The sequence below is a fragment of the Nymphaea colorata genome, chromosome 7 (genome assembly GCF_008831285.2).
Source record: "Nymphaea colorata isolate Beijing-Zhang1983 chromosome 7, ASM883128v2, whole genome shotgun sequence".
NCBI classification, from domain to species: domain Eukaryota; kingdom Viridiplantae; phylum Streptophyta; class Magnoliopsida; order Nymphaeales; family Nymphaeaceae; genus Nymphaea; species Nymphaea colorata.
Genome location: NC_045144.1, coordinates 17,468,216 through 17,493,315, shown reverse-complemented (window position 1 = coordinate 17,493,315; position 25,100 = coordinate 17,468,216). Strand labels below are relative to the sequence as shown.

The 25,100-nt window shown below is 39.5% G+C and overlaps 3 protein-coding genes across 4 annotated transcripts; all 3 read left to right on the top strand.

Moving 5' to 3' along the window:
- Positions 1 to 881: 881 nt before the first annotated feature.
- Positions 882 to 12,078, top strand: LOC116257539 (ATP-dependent DNA helicase At3g02060, chloroplastic). The gene is made up of 15 exons (XM_031634388.2): positions 882 to 1,680; positions 2,698 to 2,923; positions 3,291 to 3,536; positions 4,255 to 4,389; positions 4,845 to 4,969; positions 5,327 to 5,466; positions 5,677 to 5,747; positions 6,479 to 6,640; positions 8,283 to 8,369; positions 9,157 to 9,330; positions 10,218 to 10,262; positions 10,353 to 10,523; positions 10,596 to 10,781; positions 11,155 to 11,634; positions 11,746 to 12,078. Exons 1-14 carry the CDS (start codon positions 1,058 to 1,060, stop codon positions 11,254 to 11,256), a joined length of 2,493 nt encoding a protein of 830 aa, XP_031490248.1. The 5' UTR covers positions 882 to 1,057; the 3' UTR covers positions 11,257 to 11,634; positions 11,746 to 12,078.
- Positions 12,079 to 13,347: 1,269 nt separating this feature from the next.
- On the top strand, positions 13,348 to 14,645 carry LOC116257074 (uncharacterized). Its single transcript, XM_031633689.2, has one exon. It carries the CDS (start codon positions 13,502 to 13,504, stop codon positions 14,402 to 14,404), a length of 903 nt encoding a protein of 300 aa, XP_031489549.1. The 5' UTR covers positions 13,348 to 13,501; the 3' UTR covers positions 14,405 to 14,645.
- Positions 14,646 to 19,671: 5,026 nt separating this feature from the next.
- LOC116257256 (DNA cross-link repair protein SNM1) lies at positions 19,672 to 23,967 on the top strand. 2 transcript variants are annotated; one of them, XM_031633863.2, is made up of 9 exons: positions 19,672 to 20,220; positions 21,159 to 21,285; positions 21,370 to 21,609; positions 21,696 to 21,840; positions 22,288 to 22,422; positions 22,495 to 22,558; positions 22,703 to 22,780; positions 23,532 to 23,584; positions 23,675 to 23,967. In XM_031633863.2, the coding sequence occupies exons 1-9, from the start codon at positions 19,776 to 19,778 to the stop codon at positions 23,771 to 23,773; spliced, it is 1,386 nt and encodes a 461-aa protein (XP_031489723.1). In that variant the 5' UTR covers positions 19,672 to 19,775; the 3' UTR covers positions 23,774 to 23,967. The 2 variants fall into 2 exon arrangements, with proteins under 2 accessions (XP_031489723.1, XP_031489722.1); XM_031633862.2 differs by having other exon boundaries at positions 19,675 to 20,220; positions 21,105 to 21,285.
- Positions 23,968 to 25,100: the final 1,133 nt, after the last annotated feature.

The window sequence follows — 25,100 nt, the reverse complement described above, 5'->3', positions numbered from 1 at the left end:
CTAATTGTTAGAGCGGAGCCGCAGTGGTGGCTGGTGTTTAAGAAACGCTTCTGCTGCTACATAGATTCATCAGCTTAAAATACTTCAAAAGGAGCTTGCTTCAGGAATGCCTTCAAAGAAGTGATCAACATCCTGAAATGATAGAATTCAGGTCACTATCTGTTGGAGTTGGCAAAAACATGGGCACGGATCGACTTTCGGAGGATTATAGTGTTCTAATAAGATGCACTAGCAAAGACGTACAAGGACAACTCGAATCAAAGGCTTTCATGGCCTGAAAACCAAAATGAAAGGGGTGGCGCCCTCATCTTCACTTCGATTAAAAGTGCCCAACATTCCATTAATAATGAACAGTGAGCAGTTTAAAGGACGGTGCCATTCCTTTGCTCAAGGTGATGCTGGTGTAGAAATTGGAAAGTAGCTGGAGAACGTCCAGCGCTGCTATCAAGAGGGTTCAAGACTGATTCTTCCAGAAATATCATAATAAAGAGAAAAAATGGTCTCCAGACCTTTTTGGCCAGCAAATGCTTTATATCTAAGAAGTTGAACCCAGTGATAATTGCAATTTGAACTATGCCAAATATCCAGGAGGTCTCAATTTAATTTAAAAGAAGAACATGGTTTTCCATTTTACTTTTTCTGAAAAAAAGGAAGAACTAGAGGAAGTGTGAAAGGCATTAAGTTGAAGGTCCTCAATAATTTTTCAGTTTGCTCGATAAAAATAATTTAAATAGATTTTTCTCATAATGTCCTAACGGCAAACAACCCACCCTGTGTGTGGTTTATAGCGCTAAAACGGACCAAACCGTCAAGAGATAATTTATTGACGAGGGCGTTAAAGTAATTTGGTTGACTTCAAAAAACTCCTGCCAAGCTCTGCTAGTGGATAGTGTTCGCCGGAGCCTTCAAATATCTTCTTCCCTCTTCAGGAAGAGAAGGGGAGGAAGGAAGAATCCCGACGACGGCGCGCCTCATATTCATCCGACCCAACCATTCATGGCGGCAACCCTCCAATTCTCGTTGATACCTGTCCGTTTCGCTTCTCTGTGAATCCCAGATGGCTTCCCTCGGGACCACCCTCCTCCCTCTCTCGCTCTCGCGCTCGCGCTCCGACCCCTCGCCGTCGTTCTGCTTCGGATTCAGTTTTTCCCTTGCTCTCCGTAAGGCTGTCGAGCGAGAATGCTGCGCGCGGTGCCGGAGGAGGCCCCTCTCATCAAGGGTTAGGGCCGTAGTTACACAAGGAATTCCGGTTGCTCGCACGGTGAAAGCCAATGGGCGGGAGAGGATAAGCGACGAGCATGATGACATTTCAATTCTACACGAGAAGATCCGCCGGGAAAGCTCGGGCAAACGTGAGGGCCCCCAGACGACGATGGCCTCTGCGGAGGCCGATAAGTACATTCAGATGGTGAAGATGCAGCAGCAGCGGGGGTTGCGCAAGTTGAAAGGGGAGAAGGAGGGGGCTGGTGAAGGTTTCAGCTACAAGGTCGATCCTTACACTCTCAGGCCGGGCGACTATGTTGTTCACAAGAAGGTTGGAATCGGGCGGTTCGTTGGAACACGGTTCGACGTTAGGAAAGGCTCCACGGAGCCGGTCGAGTGCGTCTTCATCGAGTATGCGGACGGAATGGCGAAACTTCCTGTCAAACAAGCTGCTCGGATGCTCTACCGATATAGCCTGTGAGTTGTTTCTCTGGACGACTGAACTAAATGCATGAGGTGAATGGTCAAATTCTCGATTTGAGAGTTCAATGCTTCCTTCGATGCCTTGAAATTCATGTGTGCCGCCTTCATTAGTGGCTCGAGACGCCCTCGTCTAACCCAGTTTTGTTCGAATGTTACAATATACGTTCCTGGTATGTATAAGATAAGCAGGTATTTGGAGTTTCTCACAATACCTCCATATTTTGAATTCAAAGCGTGGTGATTATAGCTTGTTGCAGTGAAACACGCTTCCCATATACTGAATGGTCCAGTGCAAGTGAAAAGAGAAGTAACTTGGCCATGTGAGTTCGGAACCGCGGATCGGGACTTCAGCTATACCGGGAAGATAATGATTTAGGGTCTCATGAATTCTCTCGGCAGGTTTCTACATCCATTAATATAATGCTTCATGTTTAGTTATCTTCTACGATTTCTTTTACTCCTCTCTGACAAAGATCTCTGGTATAAACGACTTGCAAACCAATTGCTAAGTCACTAAAATTAATTGAATGGACGCATAGACTCATACATACGTATTTAGAGCGACACGTTTTAGGTGCACCATAAAAAGTTTCTAAGTTATATATATATTTATTTATTTATTCTCTTCTGTCTATTCTGTATTTTTTTATATTTTGTGCTCTCTATATATTATATTTACATCTATGCACGCTCATATATATCTGTGTGTGTATATATAATCAAAAACCATATTTTGATATTTTTAAAGGACATCTTTTTCAGAAGAGCCATGTTACCGACTACTCCTCAACTAATCGACCAAATTGGTGGACCAGCCGAATTGGAGGTAGAGTCTAGTCTGCTGACTGGTGCCTGGCCTGACTTAGGCGACTGGTGGAAACAACTAATCACTAGTTTTAACCACCAAACCTTTAGACGATTGGACATTGAAGACCTCTATCAACAGTTTTATATTCTTCTTGTACTGCAGTCGTTGATTAACAAATTTCATTTTGTTGTATCCTTGAACAGCCCCAATGAGACAAAAAAACCACGGGCGTTGAGCAAATTAAGTGACCCTAGTGCCTGGGAAAAGAGAAGGATAAAGGGAAAGTTCGCTGTCCAGAAAATGATTGTTGATTTGATGGAGCTGTATCTGCACAGGCTCAAGCAAAAAAGACCACCATATCCTAAAACTCCTGCACTGGATGAATTTGCTGCTCAGTTTCCATATAAACCTACTCCAGATCAAGAACAGGTATAATTCATCAAAATTTCTTTACACCCTTATTTAATAACCAAAAGTTCACATTCTGACCAAAGAAAGATACTCTGTCACGCACTGGCCTGCTGAAGGCAGCTCTATTGAGTTTCCAAAAAAAATAATTTTAATGCACGTATTATGCTAAAAGTGCTACTTCAGAGTCATATTGTAAAGCTTGTGTTTGATATTCATAAGTGCCTACTTCACAGTACGGTATAATGTTCTTCCAATTTTTCTACTTGGACAAGTCTGAAGGTTTTGAACCAATGTAGTGATATAGATTGATGTGTTCCACTATATCCATGACAGGTTCACTTCCTGGATTTCTTTCTAAGTCTACATATTCTGGTTTTGGTTACAGGCCTTTCTTGATGTTTACAAAGACTTGACAGAGAGAGAGACTCCAATGGACAGATTGATTTGTGGGGATGTTGGATTTGGTAAAACTGAAGTTGCTCTTAGGGCTATATTCTGCATCATTGCAGCAGGAAAGCAGGCCATGGTTCTAGCACCAACAATTGTACTCGCTAAGCAACACTATGAAGTTATTTCTGAACGCTTTGCTCGGTATCCTGATATTAAGGTCGGACTTCTAAGCAGGTTCCAGGTGTGTAAATTCTTGGAAATTCATTAGCACATCTTCTGGTAACTGCTGCTGTTATTCTAAAATCCACTTCCTTAAAATACACATTGAAAGTATGGTTTTACCCCTTTGGTTAGGGAGGTACATTTAGCAGTTTTGAGGTAAAACTTTGTTACCAATGCTCTTTCTCTTACTCTCTTTCTCTGTGACGCACAGACCCCTACGTGTGCACATTACAAGCTAAGAATAGCTTTCTTGTCCTTCTTGTGTTTGAACTTGCAACCGATAGATGAGCTTAATGACTGGCAGGATGGAACCATGTTGAACATTTTTTAATGTTTTGTCCTTCATCAATTTCTGTTATGCCTTGATTCTGGATCTTTTGATGCTGGGAAAAGATATGAAGTCATGTAAAAATGTCAAATTGGATGTCTGTAGATGTTGCAAGGGAGTGGTTCCAGCATGTGGTTGCATTGCAAGCTGATCCAAGTGTAGAAATTCCATATGATTCTTTAACTCACTTGGGGAGTAGGCCATTTTGAGAAACCAGATTTGGCAAAGAAGTGCTAGAAATTGGCAGAGATAGTGTTCCCATCACCGTAGTGTCATTTAAAGTTTAAACCATTTATGAATGTACAAAACTGTGCAAGGAGAAGGCCAAAGTAATTACTGGATCTGTAGTGTGATCTACATGTGGAATTGTATACATCTGCACTAACCTATATTGTCATGCCATTTTCAGACAAAAGCCGAAAAAGAGGAGTATCTTGCAATGATTAGACAAGGCCTGCTGGACATCGTTGTTGGAACACATGCCCTTCTTGGAACTCGTGTGGTTTATAACAATCTTGGCCTTCTTGTTGTTGATGAGGAACAGGTGTGTTAGCTTTACAGATAACAAATTTGTGATGATTTTCATATGCAACTTATCGGAATGCCACTGATAATGGTTCAAATTCTATGTGAAAAATCTATGAATAAAAATGTATGCCAGCAATTTAGGCACTAGAATTTGCATTTCAAAAAACATTAAAAGAGCGCGAGTCTACTGTAGTTTATGTGAACTTTATATCTCAGTAGTTGTTTTGGACTGACTCAAGGCTTACGACATCTTTATTATTTTTGTATGCTTCATGATCCTGTGCACCTTTGAAAACTATGATTGTTGAAGCATAGTTTCTTTTATATTGATTTGCTTTGTGCAAGTTTTCTTGCACCATTTTTTATTTCCCTTTTCTTTAAAGTGCATATTTCATGTGAAACAATGACTGGTATGCATATCTCATTCCTCTCTTTTTTTAACCTTCATATCTTCTGGTTCTGGCCTTATAGAGATTTGGTGTGAAGCAAAAGGAGAGAATAGCTTCATTCAAGACATCAGTAGATGTTCTTACTCTTTCTGCAACACCTATACCACGGACACTTTACTTGGCATTGACAGGGTTTCGTGATGCAAGGTACTCTTCACTGGTTGTAGATTATGCTCAGGCTTTAGCTTAAGACATTTCCAACTATGTGAATTCTGTCTCCTCATTTGATAAGCCAGGATACCTAGGTTGATGATGGCTTGACACTATCACTATGAAAACATAAAAAAACTGAATAGGATAGACATGGCAGACGTTTGATTGAGAAAAGTGAGGAGAAACTGAAAAGAGAGGCTTGTGGACATCCATTTATTATTTGTTCTTCAAATTTAATCTCTCTCTTGCTATTGATGTGTTTGTTGTTTCTAGTTATACATGTTGCTTTGCAATACAACTGTATACCAACTTGGTTTTCTTTCCTTGAGCAATTGGTTATTCGCCTTTCAGTTTAATTGCGACTCCTCCTCCGGAAAGAGTTCCAATAAAAACTCATCTTTCACCATTTAGTGAGGAAAAGGTTCTTTCAGCAATCAACTTTGAGCTTGCTCGTGGTGGTCAAGTTTTCTATGTTTTGCCACGAATTAAGGGTAATCAGCACTCATTTATTAAAGCAAGATTTCCTTCTTTAAATTTGCAAATTTTTGCAAGTGTTGATTATTATCCTATTGACAGATTATTGGAAAACATCCAAGTGTATCAGTTTTACGTATTACGATCTTTGTTTCAACATTTTGGGTTCTATGCTACCTTTATGAATTTTCTAGTAATTGTTAATGGATGCTGTTCCAATTGTACAGGACTTGAGGATGTGGTAGATTTTCTTGAGCAATCATTTCCAGATGTTCCAATAGCAATTGCCCATGGCAAAGTAATTCATCTTTTTACATTCTAAAATATGTTTAGTTTTCTGTTTGGTTGTGGTTGTTGTACTTGTAAAATTTTCATGTGTTTTCATCACATGCCTGTTTGGTTATGACTGTAGGCTGCAGTTTGCCCTTGAAGATCCCTCACAATCTTCGATATGGGACTAAACATCTGGGGTGTTACACTTTATGTGTTAAACATTGGCTAGATGTCTCAATTTCTTATGCTTTGATGTTTGGACTTTAGTTAATCTCTCACAGATATTGGTAGTCCTCTACCTATTGTAGATTATCAGTTTCCATTTTAACTATCTGGTGTGATGCTTGTGATAACTTCCATGCTTTGCTATTGTTAGATAGTACTTTGTGGACTTTCTGATCCATTTAACAATATAAAGATAGGCATGCTATTATATCCAACAGGCAAATATATTTATCTTATTGTCAGGATTTCCTATTTTACCATCCTTAAATATAAGTTATTATGCTTTTTCTTTGTTGGCATTAACAATATTACCTAATTTTTATCAGTTGGATTTGTAATGTTTTTTTTTTTAAAAAAAAACTTTTGTCAGTATTGTCCAACTGCCGGCGATATTCTTCTTGATAATATAGCTTCCTTCTTCTTACGCTATTCCATCTCTTTTTCTAGAGAAATACTCTAAGCTACTCAAGATACAATGGGAAAAATTGTGCTTCCTTCCCTCCTTAAGCTAATCCATCTCTTTTTCTACAGCAATACTCTAAGCTACTAGAAGATACAATGGAAAAGTTTGCACTCGGGGAGACAAAAATTCTTGTTTGCACAAATATAGTTGAAAGCGGTCTTGACATCCAAAATGCCAATACAATTATTGTTCAAGACGTTCACAAGTTTGGACTTGCACAACTATATCAGGTTTGGTTTATCTTTTCATATATCTTGTTCTGTGCAACATACATTATTACATCATGGATCTGTTTGTATGGTAAAAGAATATGTGCTATATGCATACTTGCTGTTGGTCTTGTTTTCCTTTTCCATTTCCACTGATCATAATGTAACCTGCTATTTTAGTAGGCCAGTCCAAGATTTCATTTTCATGTTTGCATAATTAAGACCCTGTCTATTTTGGGAATCCGACTATAGTCATTTTTAGTGATGGTAAAAGTTTTTCTTTTGGAAACGATTGTTCTGTTCTTGCATAGTAGATGAAGCTTTGAGTTCCTGTGCTCAATTATGTACAACTGAATATTTGATCTGGTAAGAAATCTTAAAGATGAAAAATTGTACAAATCACTGGATGACAGACTTTATGTCTACTGTGTTATGATCTTATAGGTGAATGTGTGTATTCATCCCTATACTTGCACGTTTGGTATTCATTCCCATATGACAAAGTTCTCATGCATCTGTCTATTTGTGTCTGTAATTTCAGTTTTATCATTTTGATTCATAGTTTTGGAAGCTATAGGAGTAGTTCCTTGCTGATTAATCTGAACAAGTGCCGATCAATACAAGGAGGAGTGAATGGAAGAATATAAGCTGTCTTACCATGTGGAAAAATGTATTCTTTACTTCATTTAGCAAACAAATTACCAAGTGGAGGACTCTTGGAAGAGTGAGCTACAGACATAAATTGCTAAATTACCTGCGGAAGATATCTGGAGTCTGGACAACTGGTATTAGGAGATGACCAATGTCTAACCTGCATCTGCTTTTTGTTATTACCTTCCCAATAAAAGATGTATGCAGTTGAGATTGAATTAGACATGATATTCTTCATCTCAAAAATGACCCGGCTGGACAACTGGAAATATTTTTAGGACTTCATGATTTTTAATGCAGTGATTAGATGTCATCGCTCTACTCCTGTGAGAAGATGAACTGACAGAGCATCAAAGGCAAATTGAATAACATGAAATAAGGGGAAAGTGGAAATTAACAATGAAAGTAGGGCAAAATAATTCTTAATCACTTCAAAATTAATCATCCTGCAAAGGAACATGCCCTTTATTGGATTGGGGATCCAAAAGAAGCCCACGATAATAAACGATATAAGGGTCTAAAACTGAGAATGTGGAACAAAAGCAATAAGTAGGATCTAGACACAAAATAGGGTCCAAAAAACAATGGATCAGCTTAATTTGGGAGAGTATTGATATGCCTATAAAGATCTAGCTAGTTCAGCCTTGGGTGAAGGTCATTCTTGACCGAAAAAAATAAATTGTTAAAATAACAAAAAGAAAAAGGAAAAATAGATTACATAAAGTCCTGTATACAAATACTGAAATACATATATGCGTGTGTAATGTAAGTATGTAGGCATGCATGCATGTATACTGATAGATATAGTTCTACATGCATAATATCTAACAGTTAAATGTAGAAAAGTATATACATTGTACAGTGACCAAATTGGATCCAATTGAAAATTGAGTGCATTTTTGCAGAACTTCCTTGATTTGATTGTCATGGTTCTGAATGGTCTATCATTTGATATTTGAAGCCAAAGAATTAGACCCTTTCAAATGCTTACCATCATTTTGTCTCATTGTAGCTTCGTGGAAGAGTTGGAAGAGCAGACAAAGAAGCACATGCATATTTATTTTATCCTGATAAAGCAACACTATCGGATCAAGCATTGGTATGTTGTCAACCGTTTCCAGCACTATTTAAAACACATTCTGTAATGCAGTGCTTATCACATATTTAGAAGACATTCTACAATGAAGTTCTCTATGATAAAACTTATTCCTCTAGCATTATTGTATCAACTGTTTTGCAAATTAGTCCCTCTTTGAAGTTTTGTGCATCGATCCCTATGCTTCTGATGCAATTGCATATCTGTCCTTCCTTTAGAAATCCTTTAGACTAACCATGATCAGCACAATGATTGTGGTTCTTCATAAACAGAACACTTAAGTATCCCAAGCTGTCCATTTTTCTCTCAAACGATCCATCTTTAAAGGCATAACCCTCTCCTTCACTGTTTTTTATAGTGTACTCTTATTTAAGGTTGACTGTTGTTAATTACAGGGAGTCCTTTTCTTTTTTCTTTTTTGGGTAATTAATAGACCAATGGTATTTAATGTTCAATCGGGTAAGGCTGGTATGGCCTGCGAGGATCCTTCTTATTTCTATAAAACTAGCTGGACTTATTTTAGCTGATGGAAGGTCTGGTCCACCATTCATCTAGATGTATTTATGTGTTGAAGAGGAGGAAAATTATAGGTTCAAAACGAGTGTGAGTCTATATGTGTTAGTGTGCATGATACACATGTTTACACACAGAGCGTGAGTCCAAATTTGTTCACACACACACACACACACACACACACACACATATATATATATATATAAGAGGGAGAGAGGGTTGGGGTGGTATTTTTTCTATTCTGTGGCCATCTTTAATTTTCTCTTTTGAACAACAGGAGAGACTTGCAGCTCTTGAAGAATGCCGTGATCTTGGTCAAGGTTTTAATCTTGCAGAGAGAGACATGGCAATCAGAGGGTTTGGAAATATTTTTGGTGAACAACAGACTGGCGATGTTGGAAATGTTGGCATAGATCTCTTCTTTGAGATGCTGTTTGAGAGCTTGTCCAAGGTACTTGTCAGATTAAAATGTTCACCAAGACTGAGCATTCTCTTGCTTGACAACACCTGATGCTTGTTATGCCAAAAAAGAAAAAGGTTAAATGAAAAGGCACAAAGAAGGAATAGGTTTTTCCTTGTCGTCCTTGCATTTGTTTGAAATTGAAAGAAAAGAATTGGTACCTAGGATTTACTTTCTGAAACTCTTCCTATTTCAGGCCTTCTATTCCCTTTTTGCTATCACCAGTCAATTCAGTGATTATATCTTCTCCAAAATTGTCAGCCAATATGCTTTACTCTTAGGTCCTGGGAGCTGCACAAGTACATCTAGTTTTGTGTTTCTTGGAAGTACTTGTGGCTTGTGTCTACACTCTAAAAATACCTGCTGACTTTTTCTGTTCTCCAATGCCCTGGGGTTTATTTTGGCAAAAGTATACAGCTGCAGCAGGGTAATTTGACTTCATTTTATACTGAACTCAGAAGAGCTGGGTAATTTGACTTCATTTTATACTGAACTCAGAAGGGACATTCGTTTGATTTCCTTCTTTTTTTTTTTCTTTTCTTTTGTAGGAGGTAATTTGTTTTGTTCTGTCCCTTCTGGGTCATCATTTGCACTAGCAAATCTATATGGGCCATGTAGTCTTCTACCAATTTCCACTTATAAGACGTGCATAAGTTAGCAATTTGTTAGAAACCTACTATATCTGTATGTTATAGTGGCGAACCACATCTGCTAGTGCTAGATTTTTAAGCATGTTGTAATTTAACATGCTGGTGTGAAGGTATGCCATTTGAAAAGTGAATATTTTCAATGTAACTAATCAAAGATGCATGTATAGGTAATTTCTATTCCATAAAATATACTTGTTCAATTTTAATGTTCTTATTTTGGCTGTCCAGGTTGATGAACATCGATTAGTTCCAGTTAATTACAAAAACGTCCAGGTATGGGTGCTTCTTACACCTTTGTCTTAGCTTTCTTAACGGGCAACACTTTGATATTGATACTAAAGGTCGTTCTTCATTTTTCGACAGCTTGATATAGACATAAGGCCCCAGCTTTCATCAGAATATATTAATCGTCTAGAGAATCCTGTCGAGTTAATAAATGAAGCTGAGAAAGCTGCTGGAAAAGATATTTGGAGTCTGATGCAATTTACTGAACAGTTGCGCCGTCAATATGGGAAAGAACCTCGTTCAATGGAGGTGTACTTTTTTCCGCTTTTTTGCTGCTGCAAGTTTTGTATGTGGTTTCTGAAAATGTGTTTCTTTGCACAGATACTTTTGAAGAAGCTTTATGTAAGAAGGATGGCTGCAGACCTTGGTATCAGTAAGATATATACCTTTGGAAAGGTGGTTGGTATGAGAACAAGCATGAGTAAAAGGGTTTTCAGGCTTATAGTAGAGTCTATGCCTACAGATATTTTCCGGAATTCTCTGGTATTTGAAGATAACCAAATAAAGGTAATATATTTTACCTGTTTTTTTGGTTTTGGCTTCTGCATTAAGTTCTTTGGCATATTAATTTTCCAACCATTATGCATCACAGATTCACAATTATCTGGTTAATATTTGAAGCACAGAATATTTGAAGCACATAATGGATTTAAGTTATGGATTGGTTATAGTTGCTCTTTCTTAGCTACATGAGCCCCCGTCTTGGTTACCTGTATAAGTGACAAAAAGCGTAATATATTGGTCTTCAGTCTCCACTATTCATAAACACATTTCTAACTGATATCTATCCTTGTCTGATCAAACTTATTATTTTTTGAATTACTTGTCGTTTGATCTTTTATATTATCCAACCGCTTTTTGATATTTCGTCTTTTTGCAGGCAGAATTGCTTCTTGAGCTACCAAGTGAACAACTTCTGAATTGGATCTTTCAATGCTTGGCTGAGTTCTATGATGCCATGCCGGCTCTCATTAAATGTTAATTGCTTTTGGTGGGACAGTGTCCACAACTTCTTTTGCTCTGCTGATTAGTCTATCTGTCCAAGATAAATATCTTCTTTTAAAACAAAAGGTCCAAGTTGGAAGGCTAGCAAGCTTTCATTTTGGAGTTCGGGCATACCATGGGGAGCTACTTCTATTTGCTCTATAGTCTGATGATGGAAGTCGCATCTCAAGGATCCAGTAACATTCTGCTTCAGGGTTGCAAAATCTGTGTAAATCATCTCTGGAAGCAGTTTCAATATCTATTCATATACACTGTATTGATTCTGTACAAAAATACTGATGCAAAGTTCTCGGCTGCTAGATCTTCAGAACCACCTTTCGGAAAAGTGGAAGGTCAGGCTTGATAATCTGACAAGGTAAGGATAGTTTAAAATCCATAGAGCTTTGGCCTATTTTCTTATTTCTTCAAGATTTTATAGTGGTGCTTCGCTTATTTACATCATTTATACCCTTGAATGGTACTGCAGGTTTAAAATCAGCATGGTGGCTGCTACCCATATGTCATACTCAAAACTGCGATCCATGAATAAGCACTTCAAGCTCTTACTTCGGTTCTTTGGATGGCATTCAATTACTTGATTATATGAATATGACAATAGTCAAAGGTTTGCAGGTCCGGCACTAAGTTTTGGAAGATAGCATAGGTGATGCTTGTGAACCAACCAATTTGATGAAAGATTGTGGGCCCAAAGAATAGTCTGCTAATTGCAGATTCACTTATTGTAACAAAAAAATTTTGGTATGTCCATGTACATTTTTGACGCTGCTCCATTAGTTCTAGATAGTAAAGTTCCAAAGTAGTTGATCTGGTTTATAAGCAAAATTTCGTTTCAATTTGTGCAATTCTCATGCAGAGGTGAGGTACTTTTCTACGATCTTGCTTCGTGGTCTTGCTAATTGCAGGTGACATCTGCGGTCTTGCCAATTGCAGATATCACCTGGCTGGGTCTACACTGGACAAGGTTGGTACAGATCCCACCTAACAAGGACGCCATACTGGATGGCGTTCTTACTTCAGAAAAGCTTACGAAAGAAAACTAATCCGTTCTCAAGTTCTGTAGATGATATAAAGTGGACCAACCGGCACATTTCACCAGTTGGTTTACCCACCAGAACAGCCCAATAAATCTCTTGGTGTTTTAGGTTGAATGTCTCATTGCAACAATGAAAAGAATCCGTATTTTATCATTAAAGACGACGTGCTTGACTCTTGATTTTCATTGACGTCCCAGTTTCGGCGCTTCCAGTCCACATTGTCTAATCTTTCTTACAACCATAGCGCGTAGGTGAAGAACAGGTGGGATGATCAATGATCGTATGATGTGTTACAAAGTTGGAATCCAATAAAATTGGAACGATACAAGTTGAACCTTATTCCTGTTACTTGGACCCCGAGCTCTCTCTTGGTGCTCTCTATCCTTAATAAATCATTCTTGTTAGGGCTTACATAGAGTTGACTACGCCACAGGCCCACCAAAGCTCGCTAGAGATCATCTATGTCGTGGTTTTCATCCGGGGCATTTATGCTGACACCACCTACATGGTTTTCGTTCAGAAAAATGTCCTCCAATGAATTCCAGAAGGCAATGTTCTGGCAGTTTTCATACAAAATTCACCAAAACCCTGCTCTCAAAAATGGATACTGGAGGACTACAAGTCGCCGAAAAAGGTTTGTGGGTCTTCCTGTTCAGAAACTCATGCCTTTGGATATTTCCTTTAACCATCTAGATATATTTACAAACATATAGTTAACAAAAGTCGTCCGTATGTTTAATCATTTTATATGACTATCCAACATGTATTGGACTTGTTCTCGGCATTTTCTTATAATGTTGAAATCTGCAGAAATGAACTACATGATTGATGCAGAGAACATCAGCTTTTGAACAACGAGAACGTAACATGCATTGGATTGAGATTTGAGAATGGATTATTGAAAATGCACCAATTTCTAATGGTCTGATGAAAGTTTCATTCTTCTTTGTCTTGGATTTGTCGTGAGGGTGCGAGCGCAGGCCTCTGGCGCGGTTGACTGGAACCCAAACTATTATAAAGAAAGAAGGCGACATTTTAGACTTTTCGTTTTCCCTCTCTCCAATTGGAGTTGGAGGAAGAAAGCGAAGGGAGAGGAAGAAAACCGCAAGTAGAAGAGTAGCAGCAGCAAAGGAAGAAGGAGGGAAGAAGAGGAAGAGAAGGAAGAGCACGAAGGAAGGAAGGTGGGAGATGGCGGTCCTTGTCATCAACATCCTCTCCTCTGCATCCCTCTTCTCTCTGGGTCTCTGGCACCTCGTCTGCTCCGCCAAGAATCACCTCCGCTCCCCTCGCGAGTTCGCTGCCCGCCCCTGGCACCCGATCACCTTCCACCCCCGTCTTCGCCACCTCCAGCTCCACCTTGTTCTTGCCTTCCTCTCCGTCGCCATTTTGTACACCCTGTTCGTCTCCGCTGACTCTGACCCCCTCGTCAAGGGCAGCACCCCTGTCTACCGCTTTTCCTCCCTTCAATCTGCGGCCGTTCTCCTCTTCTTCCTTGTCCTCTCCCTCTCGATCCTCCTTTCCGAAACCACCACCCTCTTCCCCTTCCCATCCGAGTTTTTCTTTTTCGTCGCTTCTGCAGGCTTCGCCCTCCACTCCTCCACCCTCCGCAGCTCCTCCACCGTCACCTCCGGCATTCAGGGCAAGTGCGAGTTCCTCGCCTCCAACGTCTCAGCCGCGACAGCCGCCTTAGCGCTCGTCCTCGCCTGTAACCCTAGAATCTTCGTCGCTGACCTCGCCCTCGGGGCCTCCGTCTGCCTCCAGGGCCTCTGGGTTCTCCAGACGGGCCTCTCCCTCTATGTGGAGGCGTTCATTCCCGAGGGTTGCCACCGGCTCCTGGACGTGGCGTCTGGCATCGAAGGCTCCACGACGTGCGATCTGGAGGACTCGAGGCTCCGCGCCCTTGCCCTTCTCGATCTCGTCTTTGTGTTCCACGTGATCTTCGTTCTGGTGGTCGTGGTGGCGGCGTATGCGCTGGCGGTGAAGTTTGTGGGAATCAGGAGGTTCGGATCTTATGAGGCGTTGCCGACTTCTTCTCTTTCTGAAGGAAACCACGTTCAGATGAAATCGTTGGTCAAGGAGATGCAACCATAACCGATGCTCGATTCGAAAAGGAAATGTATGAGATCTGTTTTAGTTGTTTTCTTAGTCATTTAGCACAGAGCAGCATCCAGAATGTAGTTTCTGTCTCTCATTTTTTTTCTTGGATTTCATGAGGGTTTTGTTGTACAGAATCGGTCGACTGTTGTTGAATTGAGTTTCCTTTTTCTAGAATTTTAGAAATTTTGTATCAATCTGATCTGTGTGACATGGAAGATGGGATCTGGATTGTCTATTCTCCCTTGACGAGATGTGGATGCAGGGCCTGATGATTGATGCGTCAGTTTAATTGCTGAAGCTTGTATTAGAAACATCGATTTAACTAGGAGTTCAAGTGTTGCCGTAACTCTTTTTTCCCATGATATCCTAATTTCCTCGTGAGTAGGATTCTTTCCTGCAAATGGTATTGTTCTAAGCTTTTAGTGCTTAGAAATACAGACCTTTGTCTTACGGCCTGTCACTCCATCACGGTTTAACAAGCTCTATAAAGAAAGATAGAAAATGTAAGGTAACGAAGAAATTTGGGATTTTCCTATCTGATCTATCAAATTAATTCATGGTGGACGACAAACCAACCAATGAGCGAGCAAGCGAACGGAAGTTAGTAGTCTTGCATTTATTTACGGATCGATGCTCTCTGTTCCTTCTTCTAACATGAGGAACAAAAATGATGATACCATTACTCCGTTAAAATGTTGCAACATGTCCTCTCCCGGGGATATTCTTCGATTATCATTAAATGGATTAAATTGTACTTGGAATACAAAATGGTGAGTGTCCTCCTGTTCACCGAAGTGCAAGGTATCGTTTAGAAGGAGATACCTCTTAACTTCCTCCTCAACCAAGTAGATTGCACAAAGCATGACATAGTTTTTACTTTTGAAGCAGGAATAAATCTAGAATTTTGTTGTCAGGTATCCTCTGATTCTTGACTATTAAGACCTTGGGTGTAAGTTCAGGTAACAGAAGTCCTTAGTGTAGTCTTTGCAGAGAAACTTTATAAAATGTAAATAAATATTCAAGAAACTGTTAATTTTTTGCAGGATTTTCATTCAGTTCCCTGAAATCTATAAAAGTATTGTAATGCTTTATGAGAAAGTGCTTACTGTAGTAGCATCATGTCTCTTGGATATGTTTCTGGGCCAAGCTAACATTGGAATATGATAGAATGGTGAGCATATCTGAACATTAAGTTATATAAAAAAATCATCTGCTGAATAACAATCTGCCCAGGAGATATCTGAGAGTCTCTACAGTCTGCTTGCCAACTGCTGTGCTTAGTGAATCAGGTGGAGTTCATATAATTTTAGTGATCCTGTGACCTGTTCGGTGTTGCACGGAACAACTTACTATCTCCTTTTATATGAAGTAAATTCCACGTCATTGTATCACTGCTCTGTTGAATAGGTTGGTAAAGTTTGGTGAGATTATCTTGATAATACCCAAAAGCATGACTTTTCTCTATATATAGATGACTTATATTTTGGTTGTTTCTGCTCTTTTGCACCAGCACTCATATAGAAATTTGTGCTGCACTTGGAAAGAAAAAAATCCTATATTATGTAGAAACAGAACTATGAAATTCGTGATGTGAATGTGTGGTGCTGTTAGTTTATATAGTTTTTTTCTGACTTTTGTCTGGCCATTCGACCCTCTTTCTCATGTTTTTGTTGGTTGCCACAATCATTAATGTCCTACCCTGTTCCAGAATGGCAGGAAAAGACCAAAAGCCTTTGTAGTCACAACTCACAAGGGTACCCCGATCAAATAGTCGGTTGCATAATGGTTCTGGAAACCATTTATCCTTTCTCAATAGAATTGATATCTTGTTGATACTCTGTAACTTGCATTTGCAACAAATGTAAGTTTTTCAGAAATCTGCTACATGTTTGGTTAATTGACCATTATTTGATGCTTTATCTTTCAAAAATGAAAATTTCACTGATTATTTTTCTTACATAGTTTGATGATGATGAGGTAAATGGAGGTGCTTATGGCTCAGTAATAGAAGAGGTGTAATGTCTACCATCCCATTGCTAATTCAAAAGTTATTCTATTTAAAAATTGCTAGAAGAAAAGATCGGTTCTTGTTGCTAGCAGGTCTTCATGATCATTGAATATAAAGAGGGGATGTAATCTTCTTGGTTCTCTGTTCCTGTTGCAAGTGGTCAAGCTTCTGTTTCCTGTGCATTTGAGAGTCCTTTATGTGTAAAGTTCTCAAGATGAACGCTTGAAGTGCTGTATACAATTATTTTTCTCGAAGCAATTGTACTTGATAGTTACTGGGATTACACTGCTTTTCTTTCCCTTTGTGTATGTATATGTGCCTTTTTTACTTACATTGAAAGTTCACTCTTATACACCAGCACTAGCCACATTGTTATCATCTTCCAATGAATTGGCTGACAGTTATCAACTCCTGTTTGAGTAGGTCGTTTATTTGTTGGACTTGAAAACATAGCTTCATGGATCAATGTTAACTGAGTTACCTGTCCATGCAAAGCACGTGTTCAATATATTACTTATTTTTTGCAATTCATAGATGTTGTTACGAGCCTGGTAGTGTCAGAACTGCAGATGGCATTTGCTAGGCAATTATTTGTATCATGGTGGTTATGGTATTCGTGTCTGTTTGGCACATTTGTGGAGTATGGTAACAATTGTTGGCGTTTTAGTTCTTCCCATGAATGTCTGCAACCTTTACATAATTTCTAGGTACTTTCCGTGTTCATTAATCTTGAACAAGCCTGTATTAGAAAAAAAGTTGATTCATCGGTATGGTTTCTTTGTACACGTGTTTCCAACCTATGCGGTTTGTGTTTTAGTCGAAGTTTTGTATTCAGCTTGTTATGTAAGCTCTGCAATTTCTGCATCCGGTCCTCCCAAGTGCTGCTTTTCAGTTTGTTAGGTATTTAGCTTATAAGAACAGTAGGGAATCTTTCTGGATGAAATATCTGGCGGAAATATTATTTTTAGACAATTTGAAAAGGGAGAAAAAAGAAACATAAATGATCAGGTAACTAAATACACTTGGCGTTGTGACATGACCTCCGTAGTTCTAATTTGTTCTTGAGGTGGAACCCTTTTTGTTACTGCTCAATCCTGGTGTATAGCTTGATTAGTTTTGGGTATCAAAGGGAGCCTACCCTTCCTCCTGTCCCTGGGGTCTAGCCATCAACTACAGTGTGACACATTCAATATTTGCATCCAGAGAAGTAGCACCCACGAGAATCTGACATCCGAACTTTCAACCAGTTATTTAGGGGTCAGATGTGTAGCTTGTTGCACTTTTCAGCAGCCCTGATGGCTGCGCTGCAGTGCTTTAGATGAATAGTCGGTGTTAACAATGTGTGATCCTTCATGCTTTGTTGTGTTTCCTTCCACATTGCTTCCTGCTTTTCCATGCATCATTGCCTGATATGAAAGAATTTTTACCTACGTCCATCAGACGGTTCCTGCACTTAGCTTCCATCGATCATAAGATCGAGAGCCTCCTCGTTTGCCTTGTATTGCCTGATGTAATCCCTTCACTTTAGTTCTGTTCTTCCAATTTCACAATCTTCGCAAACCGTCTTTTGTCCTGATGATGGAGGCAGACGCCCATCTTTCTGCCGAAGATTTTTATCGAGTGGTTCAAGCTCAAAAGATGGTGATGTATAGACGTTGTTCTCAATGCACATATGTTTGTACACGCTTGAATTCATGGATACCGACATGTATGCATTTCAGAAAGGCAATAGCAGGCAGACAGCATGCTTTCTCACCCCGTATTGACTTAACATGCTTTCACCTCTTACATACGCATGTTTAGTCACGCCTACAAACACCCGAATACTGATACATAGCAGATTAAATGCTCTCGCCCACACATGCATGTTCATGCACAGTTGCATCACATGGATACTGATACTGTGATACATAACATTTCCAGCACCCTTTTGGTTAGATTGGTGAGAAAGGTATGAAACTACAAGGTGCACCAGAACAGAAGCAATGGAGCACAGCTGAGAAAAGGAGACCCTGAAGCTCGCTGTTCCACAATTTAATGTGTTTAGCGTTCTAGTAACGAAGAAAGGTTGCTGATTAAGGGTGGGCAACATGCTCGGTACCCGATGGGTAGCCTGTGATGGGCCGGGCTTGGGTTAGTTTTTTGACTCTTGGGCTGGGTTGGGCTGGCCTGAGTTATGTATTTGGCACCCCGACTCATATGTGTATGTATACTTAAAACTCATCTCTCTATAATTTTTTAATCGGCCTGATATATACATACTTAAAAACTCATCCATCCCCCCTTTTTTTGTTATATATATATTATATATATTCGGCATATGGTACTAGCAATCGACTTAAATAAAAACTTTTGGTGCATCTACGATGACTCTCATAGATACTCTTTGCATTGCCTATGATACTCTTATAAACTCTTCATATGTTGTGATGACACTCTTAAAAAGCTTTCAACACGTTGCTAAGGATTTTTTAGATATTAAAATATGAAATATTAAAGATTTCAAATATGGATGGACATCGAACCAGGTATTTGAGAGATATAAAGTTAACGGTCAGGTTTGGCCAACAACGGCTTCGGGCCAGCCCCAGCCCGATGCCCAGCCTTATAATGATGATGTTCATAGTTGCCCTTCAACAAATATTAAGCACCGGTTGCAAGATTAAGATTAATCACAATTGCATTTCTTATTCCTTAACATCTGGCTGGCTTGACTATACGCATCTTCTAACTGAAGGAGGAGTGATGTTCTATGGCTATTCCTATTCCTGCAAAAGAGAGAGAGAGAGAGGTAAATGGTAATTGATGTTAGGGATTTGGCTGTGAGGTGAATTTGTGATCAATTTGGTTCATTTAATAGAATTGCTAAGGTTGGACCTCGTTTGTACTTTTTGAGTGAGTGAGAGAAGTATTCCATTTCAAAGTCAAGTGCCCCGTTCAAAGTCAAGGGTTTTCCAATATACTATCTTGTTTATAAAAAAGAAGTTGTGTATCTTAAACCGCATTTCTTCTTTCTTACATTTCTTACATCTGAATTGCACATAAAGTTGAGTTTCATTAGCAGTTATTAAAATCTGAACCAAGATCATTCGCTAGATCTTATGTTTCTGGAGCTAAATCTGGATCTATCCCACCCGCCTACAGCTTGAGTTTCTGCTTTTGAGTCTCGAGTCACGATCAAACAATATCCAACTGTTCATCGAAAATTCGAAATGCTTCCAAATTCGGATCCATAATAAGCGACATAAAGGAGGAAAATCGCCCCAGATCCGATGAACACCGCCCGTTTTTGCGATTTCCGCGAAACCAATTCGTTCGAAGGTTCCCTCCATAACCTCTCTCTCTCCTCTCTCTCGCATGGACGATTCTTCGTTCATTTCCAACGAATTGGATGAGAACGGGTTTCCTTCGTGCTTGGCTGAAGATGACGGAGAAGGGGGAGATTCATGTGAAGAGGTGGACGGAGTTGGAATCGTCGACGGCAGCGACGGCAAAGGTGAGAGCTTCGCGGGTTCTTTCTACCGGAGCGGCACGGACTGCTCGTCCTTGCTGCAGAAGGATCCCTCGTTGACAGACACCAGAAAGTCATCGGGGACGAGACTCGTTCAGGCCGATCTCTTTAAAATGTGGGGCCTTAAGCGAGCCGCTGACTCGAAAGCTGGGGCATCGTTGATAAATGGAACCCGGGGTTCGGATGATAGGGCCTTGCAGAAGAATCCGAAGCTCCGTCGTGTAGGAGAGGACATCGCCACCTCGGGCAATGTTGCGAAGCGGAACTGCCCATTTTACAAGAGAATCGCAGGTATGACTACTTTCAGATGGGTTTCTTGATTTCTATCGATATTTCCGGCTTGCGTCGCGTTTGTAGTCCTTACGGTATTGATGGTGGAAATTGCTTTTTAGGCAGATGGTTTCTTTGTATTTCTGCATTTAGACTGAGTTTTTGTGCTCTGCGTTTAGTTAGACGGCGCGTCATCTGGAATATCGAACCCTCTCCCGAGACCAGCTTATCTTGCTGTCCAGTGACAAAAAGGCGCTTAACATGCTGTCCCGAAACTTTGAGGATATGAGACCTATGCAAGACGAGGATGAAGCTTATCCCTGGCCCAAGGCCAGGGCATAAGGGAATAAGCCTTCTTGGTTCTTCGACAGAGGAGTTTGTATTGCAAGTTTTTCTGTGCTGAATCCTCTTTAGAAAATATTCAAAATTCTGCAGCCTAAGCTGCACTTTTTATGCAAGGAGAGCCATGTGACAAACTAGCCAATATTCAATCTAATAATGGTGAAATTAAGCATCGTTCCCTTTGTACTCTTCTGTAATGGTTATAAATGCGATTGGCAGAGCTTACCGGTACATTATCTGCCATAGTGGCAGCTTATGGTGCTTTTTGAAAGCTGAATTGCACTTCATACGAGTGTTGAAGTTTCTTTTCATTGTACAGGTTTGTGCGTAGGACGTTGTCTTGGTGCTTTACTTTCTTTGTTCTACTTCTTGCTAATATTCAGGATCTGATATGCATGGCAATCTCAATATGTATGGAGAAGCTATTTAACTTTCTCAAAAATCAAATACAGAAGATTCAACTTGTTCTGTTTGCACCCCCACCCAAAAAAAAAAAAAAAAATCCCAACCTGTCTAAAATTATGAACCACTTTTTGACAGCAAATATTTTTGACGCTTTATAGGAACACCTTTCACAGTTGATGCATTTCGATATGGTAAAATTGAAGGATGTACAGGATATTTTCTTAGTCACTTCCATCATGACCATTATGGTGGTTTGAGGAAGGAATGGTCGCACGGCCCCATCTATTGTACACCCATCACTGCCCGTCTTGTAAAATCGTGTCTCGCAGTAGATTCTATGTAAGTCACTTTCTTTGCCAACAATTTTTTTTTTTGCTTCTGTCATCTTAAGTCCAGTTTTCTGTTCTCATTGTACCGATGAAGCTTCATATGTTCACTGGAGCTGGACACGGAGTACACCATTGAAGGAATCAAAGTGACAATGTTGGAGGCCAATCATTGTCCTGGTGCAGCGATGATCTACTTTCGCCTTTTGGATGGACGATGCTATCTTCATACTGGTGATTTTAGAGCTTGCAGAAGAATGCAGAGTCATCCTCTCCTTTCAAGCCAACATCCTAGTGTACTTTATCTAGATACGACTTATTGCGATCCTAAATATAGGTTGTACTTTTGAACTGGGTCCGTATGATGTCTTCATGTACATTTCTTATAAAATATTGTTCACCTGACAATTGCTATTGCTTCAGATTTCCATCCAGAGAAGATGTTTTGCATTACACAGTGGAGATTGCTAAAAGTGGACTCAAGAAACAGCCAAAGACTCTTATCGTTGTTGGAGCATACAGCATTGGGAAGGAGAATGTTTATCTTGCCATCTCTGAAGCGTTGAGTGTATTTTGCTATTTCCATAACCTCTTGTTGTTATCTGGCATGTAACATATGGATGCATACAAGCATAGAATAGTTGGTACATGAATGAATGAAGATAAGTCAATACATATTTAGATAAACAGATAAATCCATGTATATTTTCCTTAAATCTTCCACGTGCAAATGCAAATCTATATGTCAAAAAATGGTCTTGCAGTGCTGTTTTCAGAAAATACTCAAACGGTGTCTTCTTTTTGGCGTCTGAGCAATGTAAAGCCCTGAAATCTATGGTCATTTTTGCTTCACAACATTCAACTTTCTTTAACTTCTCAAAGAATTCCCTGTTGTGAGTAGACATGAATGAGCAACCTGTTTCATTTGGAGTTGTGTATATGCAATTCAGTGTGCATTGATTTTCTAAAACAATTTCAAGGAATCACCTTGACTAAGTAGTTATTGTTGATGTAGATCCAAATATATGTTAACGCCTCCAGAAGGAGAATTCTTCAATCATATGGTTGGGATGAACTGTCTAAGAGGCTTAGTTCCGATGGCCATGAGACACCACTGCATGTGCTTCCTATCTCAATGTTGAGCTTTGAGGTGCACATTCTTGGACTGCTAATTGGCATTGTTTGGCGTAGTCTATTTTACAGACCTCTTTTTGTATTGCAGAGACTCAAGCAATATTTGGATGGCTATAGGCAATTCGCATCAGTTCTGGCATTTCGTCCTACAGGTATTCTTCAACCGTGATATCTCCTGCTATCTCACCCAAATACCTTTTTAATGTAAAACTTGTTTTTTTCAATTTTTTTTTTTTAATGTATTGATGACTCTCCCGGTGATGGATCATGAACGTTTTTGGGGACTTTCTTCTTAGGCTGGACTTACTCCGAAAAGATCGGTGAGCAGTTGGATTTAATTAAGCCAAAGAGCAAAGGCCGGATCACAATTTACGGTTAGTTGTTTCTTTTCTAGTTACAGTTGAAATTGTTTGAAACGTTTCTCTTGGAAAAAGTTCAAATGAGCTCTTATTTCTATTGTTATTTTCTTCTGTACTTATGTTTTGTAGTGCTTTATGTTAAGAATATTGAGAAAGTACATACTGCTATGTGATAAGTGATCGTTTCTACTTTCTAACTTTTGAAATGTATGCACAATGTCTATGGGCAAAGGTCAACTGAAAATTGCATTCGACATGATGCAGTGTAGTCCTATATATATCTCAATAGGTAATGTCTCTATCTGAAAGTTCTGAGATCATTCCCTCAATTTTACCTAGAGCCCCTCCTTTCATATTATTATATTTAGCTTGTGCATGACTAGAAGGAATTATCGGAACCATGGTGGTTTTTGCTTCAGAAGTTGACACTTCTTAAACTTCCTAAAATAACTAAACTTTATCTTTTATGACAATCTTATGTCATCGTGATTTAATCAGCAAGCTCCTAATCCACTTAGTTTCTGATCTGGTGATACAGAATTGGCCACCTTTTGTTGGGGATGTTTGGTTGCTTCTCCTGTATGATCACCATAATTTTTAGAGTGTCACTCTTTCTGCTAGGGAATTTTGTTCGCCTGATCTGTACCCTTGCTGTGGATGGGAATTCTTCGCACCACATCTTGATCGTGAATATGTTTTGTCCATTATCTTTTCCTCTCAAAGTGTATCCTCTTGAGATTTGTGACCCTTTTACTCTAATATGCAGGTGTTCCATACAGCGAACATTCAAGTTATTTGGAGCTCAAGGAATTTGTTCAGGTACGATTTGAATACGAACTAATTGTTTTCTCTTTGGTGCTGTTTCGTTTGGCTGATACAGTATCATTTTCACTGGTTTGCGCTTTCCAGTTCTTGCAGCCAGAAAAGATCATTCCCACTGTCAATGTTGGGAATGCTGCCACTCGTGATAAGATGCAGAAATGTTTCCAGGATTGGATGAAGTCGTGATGATTGACAGGTTAAAACGGCTTTGTCATCTTCCCTCTGCAACATCAAGTCGCAGTTGCTTATTGTCTTGGCATTGACTTTTCGATAAAACGGCTTATTCATGAGTCATCTCTGCCCCTAAGCTATCCTAAATGATCAGGGGCTTGTATATCTATATGACTTATCAATTTACATCCGGTGCTGAGATTGGTCTTTGTATCATCTTATAAAATGATTCACTTCTGGTGCTGAGATCGGCAACATTCGTTTTCATCAAGACCAGTCCACAGCTGTGATACACAGGATCTGTTAATGATGACCGGTTTTGGACGAAGGGAACTTGAGATTTTCTAATGCCCGAAAATCTTGCGTCTTTCATTGATCCTTTTATTTGGCTGGGTTCGGAGTGAACATGACCCTTCGAAGTCTAAGCTACAATTTTGGGCTCCATTTTGTACAGATAATTATGTTTCACCTTTTGTAAGCCTGTCTTGGAAAACGCCAAACCGGGGTTTAGTTGGATAGACTTTGACTGTTAGACGGGCACTCAGGATATGGTTTTCGTTCCTTCCGCAAGCCAAAGTTGGATTTACTTCCTAGATTTGGGGCAATAAGTAGGGAATTTTTTTTTTTTTCCTTTTTCCTGCTATTCTAGTGAGAGTCTAAGATCAAAAACCTTCTATGCCTTTCAAGAGAAAAAAAAAAAAGAGTCAGAATATATGGCAATTTAGATGGCGTTTGATAGCGTGAAATATCCCTTTGTTGCCTAATGGGGCCTCTTATCTCATTAGAAGGAAGCAAGCAGTTTGGATCTGCAAGCATTTAGTGATGCTGACTTGATTCACTCTAACTGGATTGGATATTGGCTAATTAAGATTCTGGAGTTAGTTCAAGATTGATGGTGCTAGATAGTCGGACACATGTGATCATGTTTGAGAGATTTTGGTTTGATTTGGATCTGGATGCATAACTAGATCGTACTAAAGACATCCGGGTTCAGTTAGACATCGGACCTACCTTAACCTGAGATTGGTCCCAATCATATCAACGAATACGTAGTTAACCGTATACATACTTGCTATGTTTATACAATGCCACGTCAGCTGTTGTACGTTTTCTTAGAATACCAACCGAAAATTAGCACGGAGCAAACAGTGTGAAGTAGAACATTAAAAAAATGGATCCAATCGGATCTGCTATCTCTATCGTCTTTTTGGATTTGATACGATCCGGATAACCTCCACGAGGCTTTGGAAAGTTGCGATTTCTATGACGGATTGCGCATCGTTCGGTGATCTGTATCTTATTCGGAAGTAGAGCTCCTCTTTAACCCTGATTGATCTCGCAA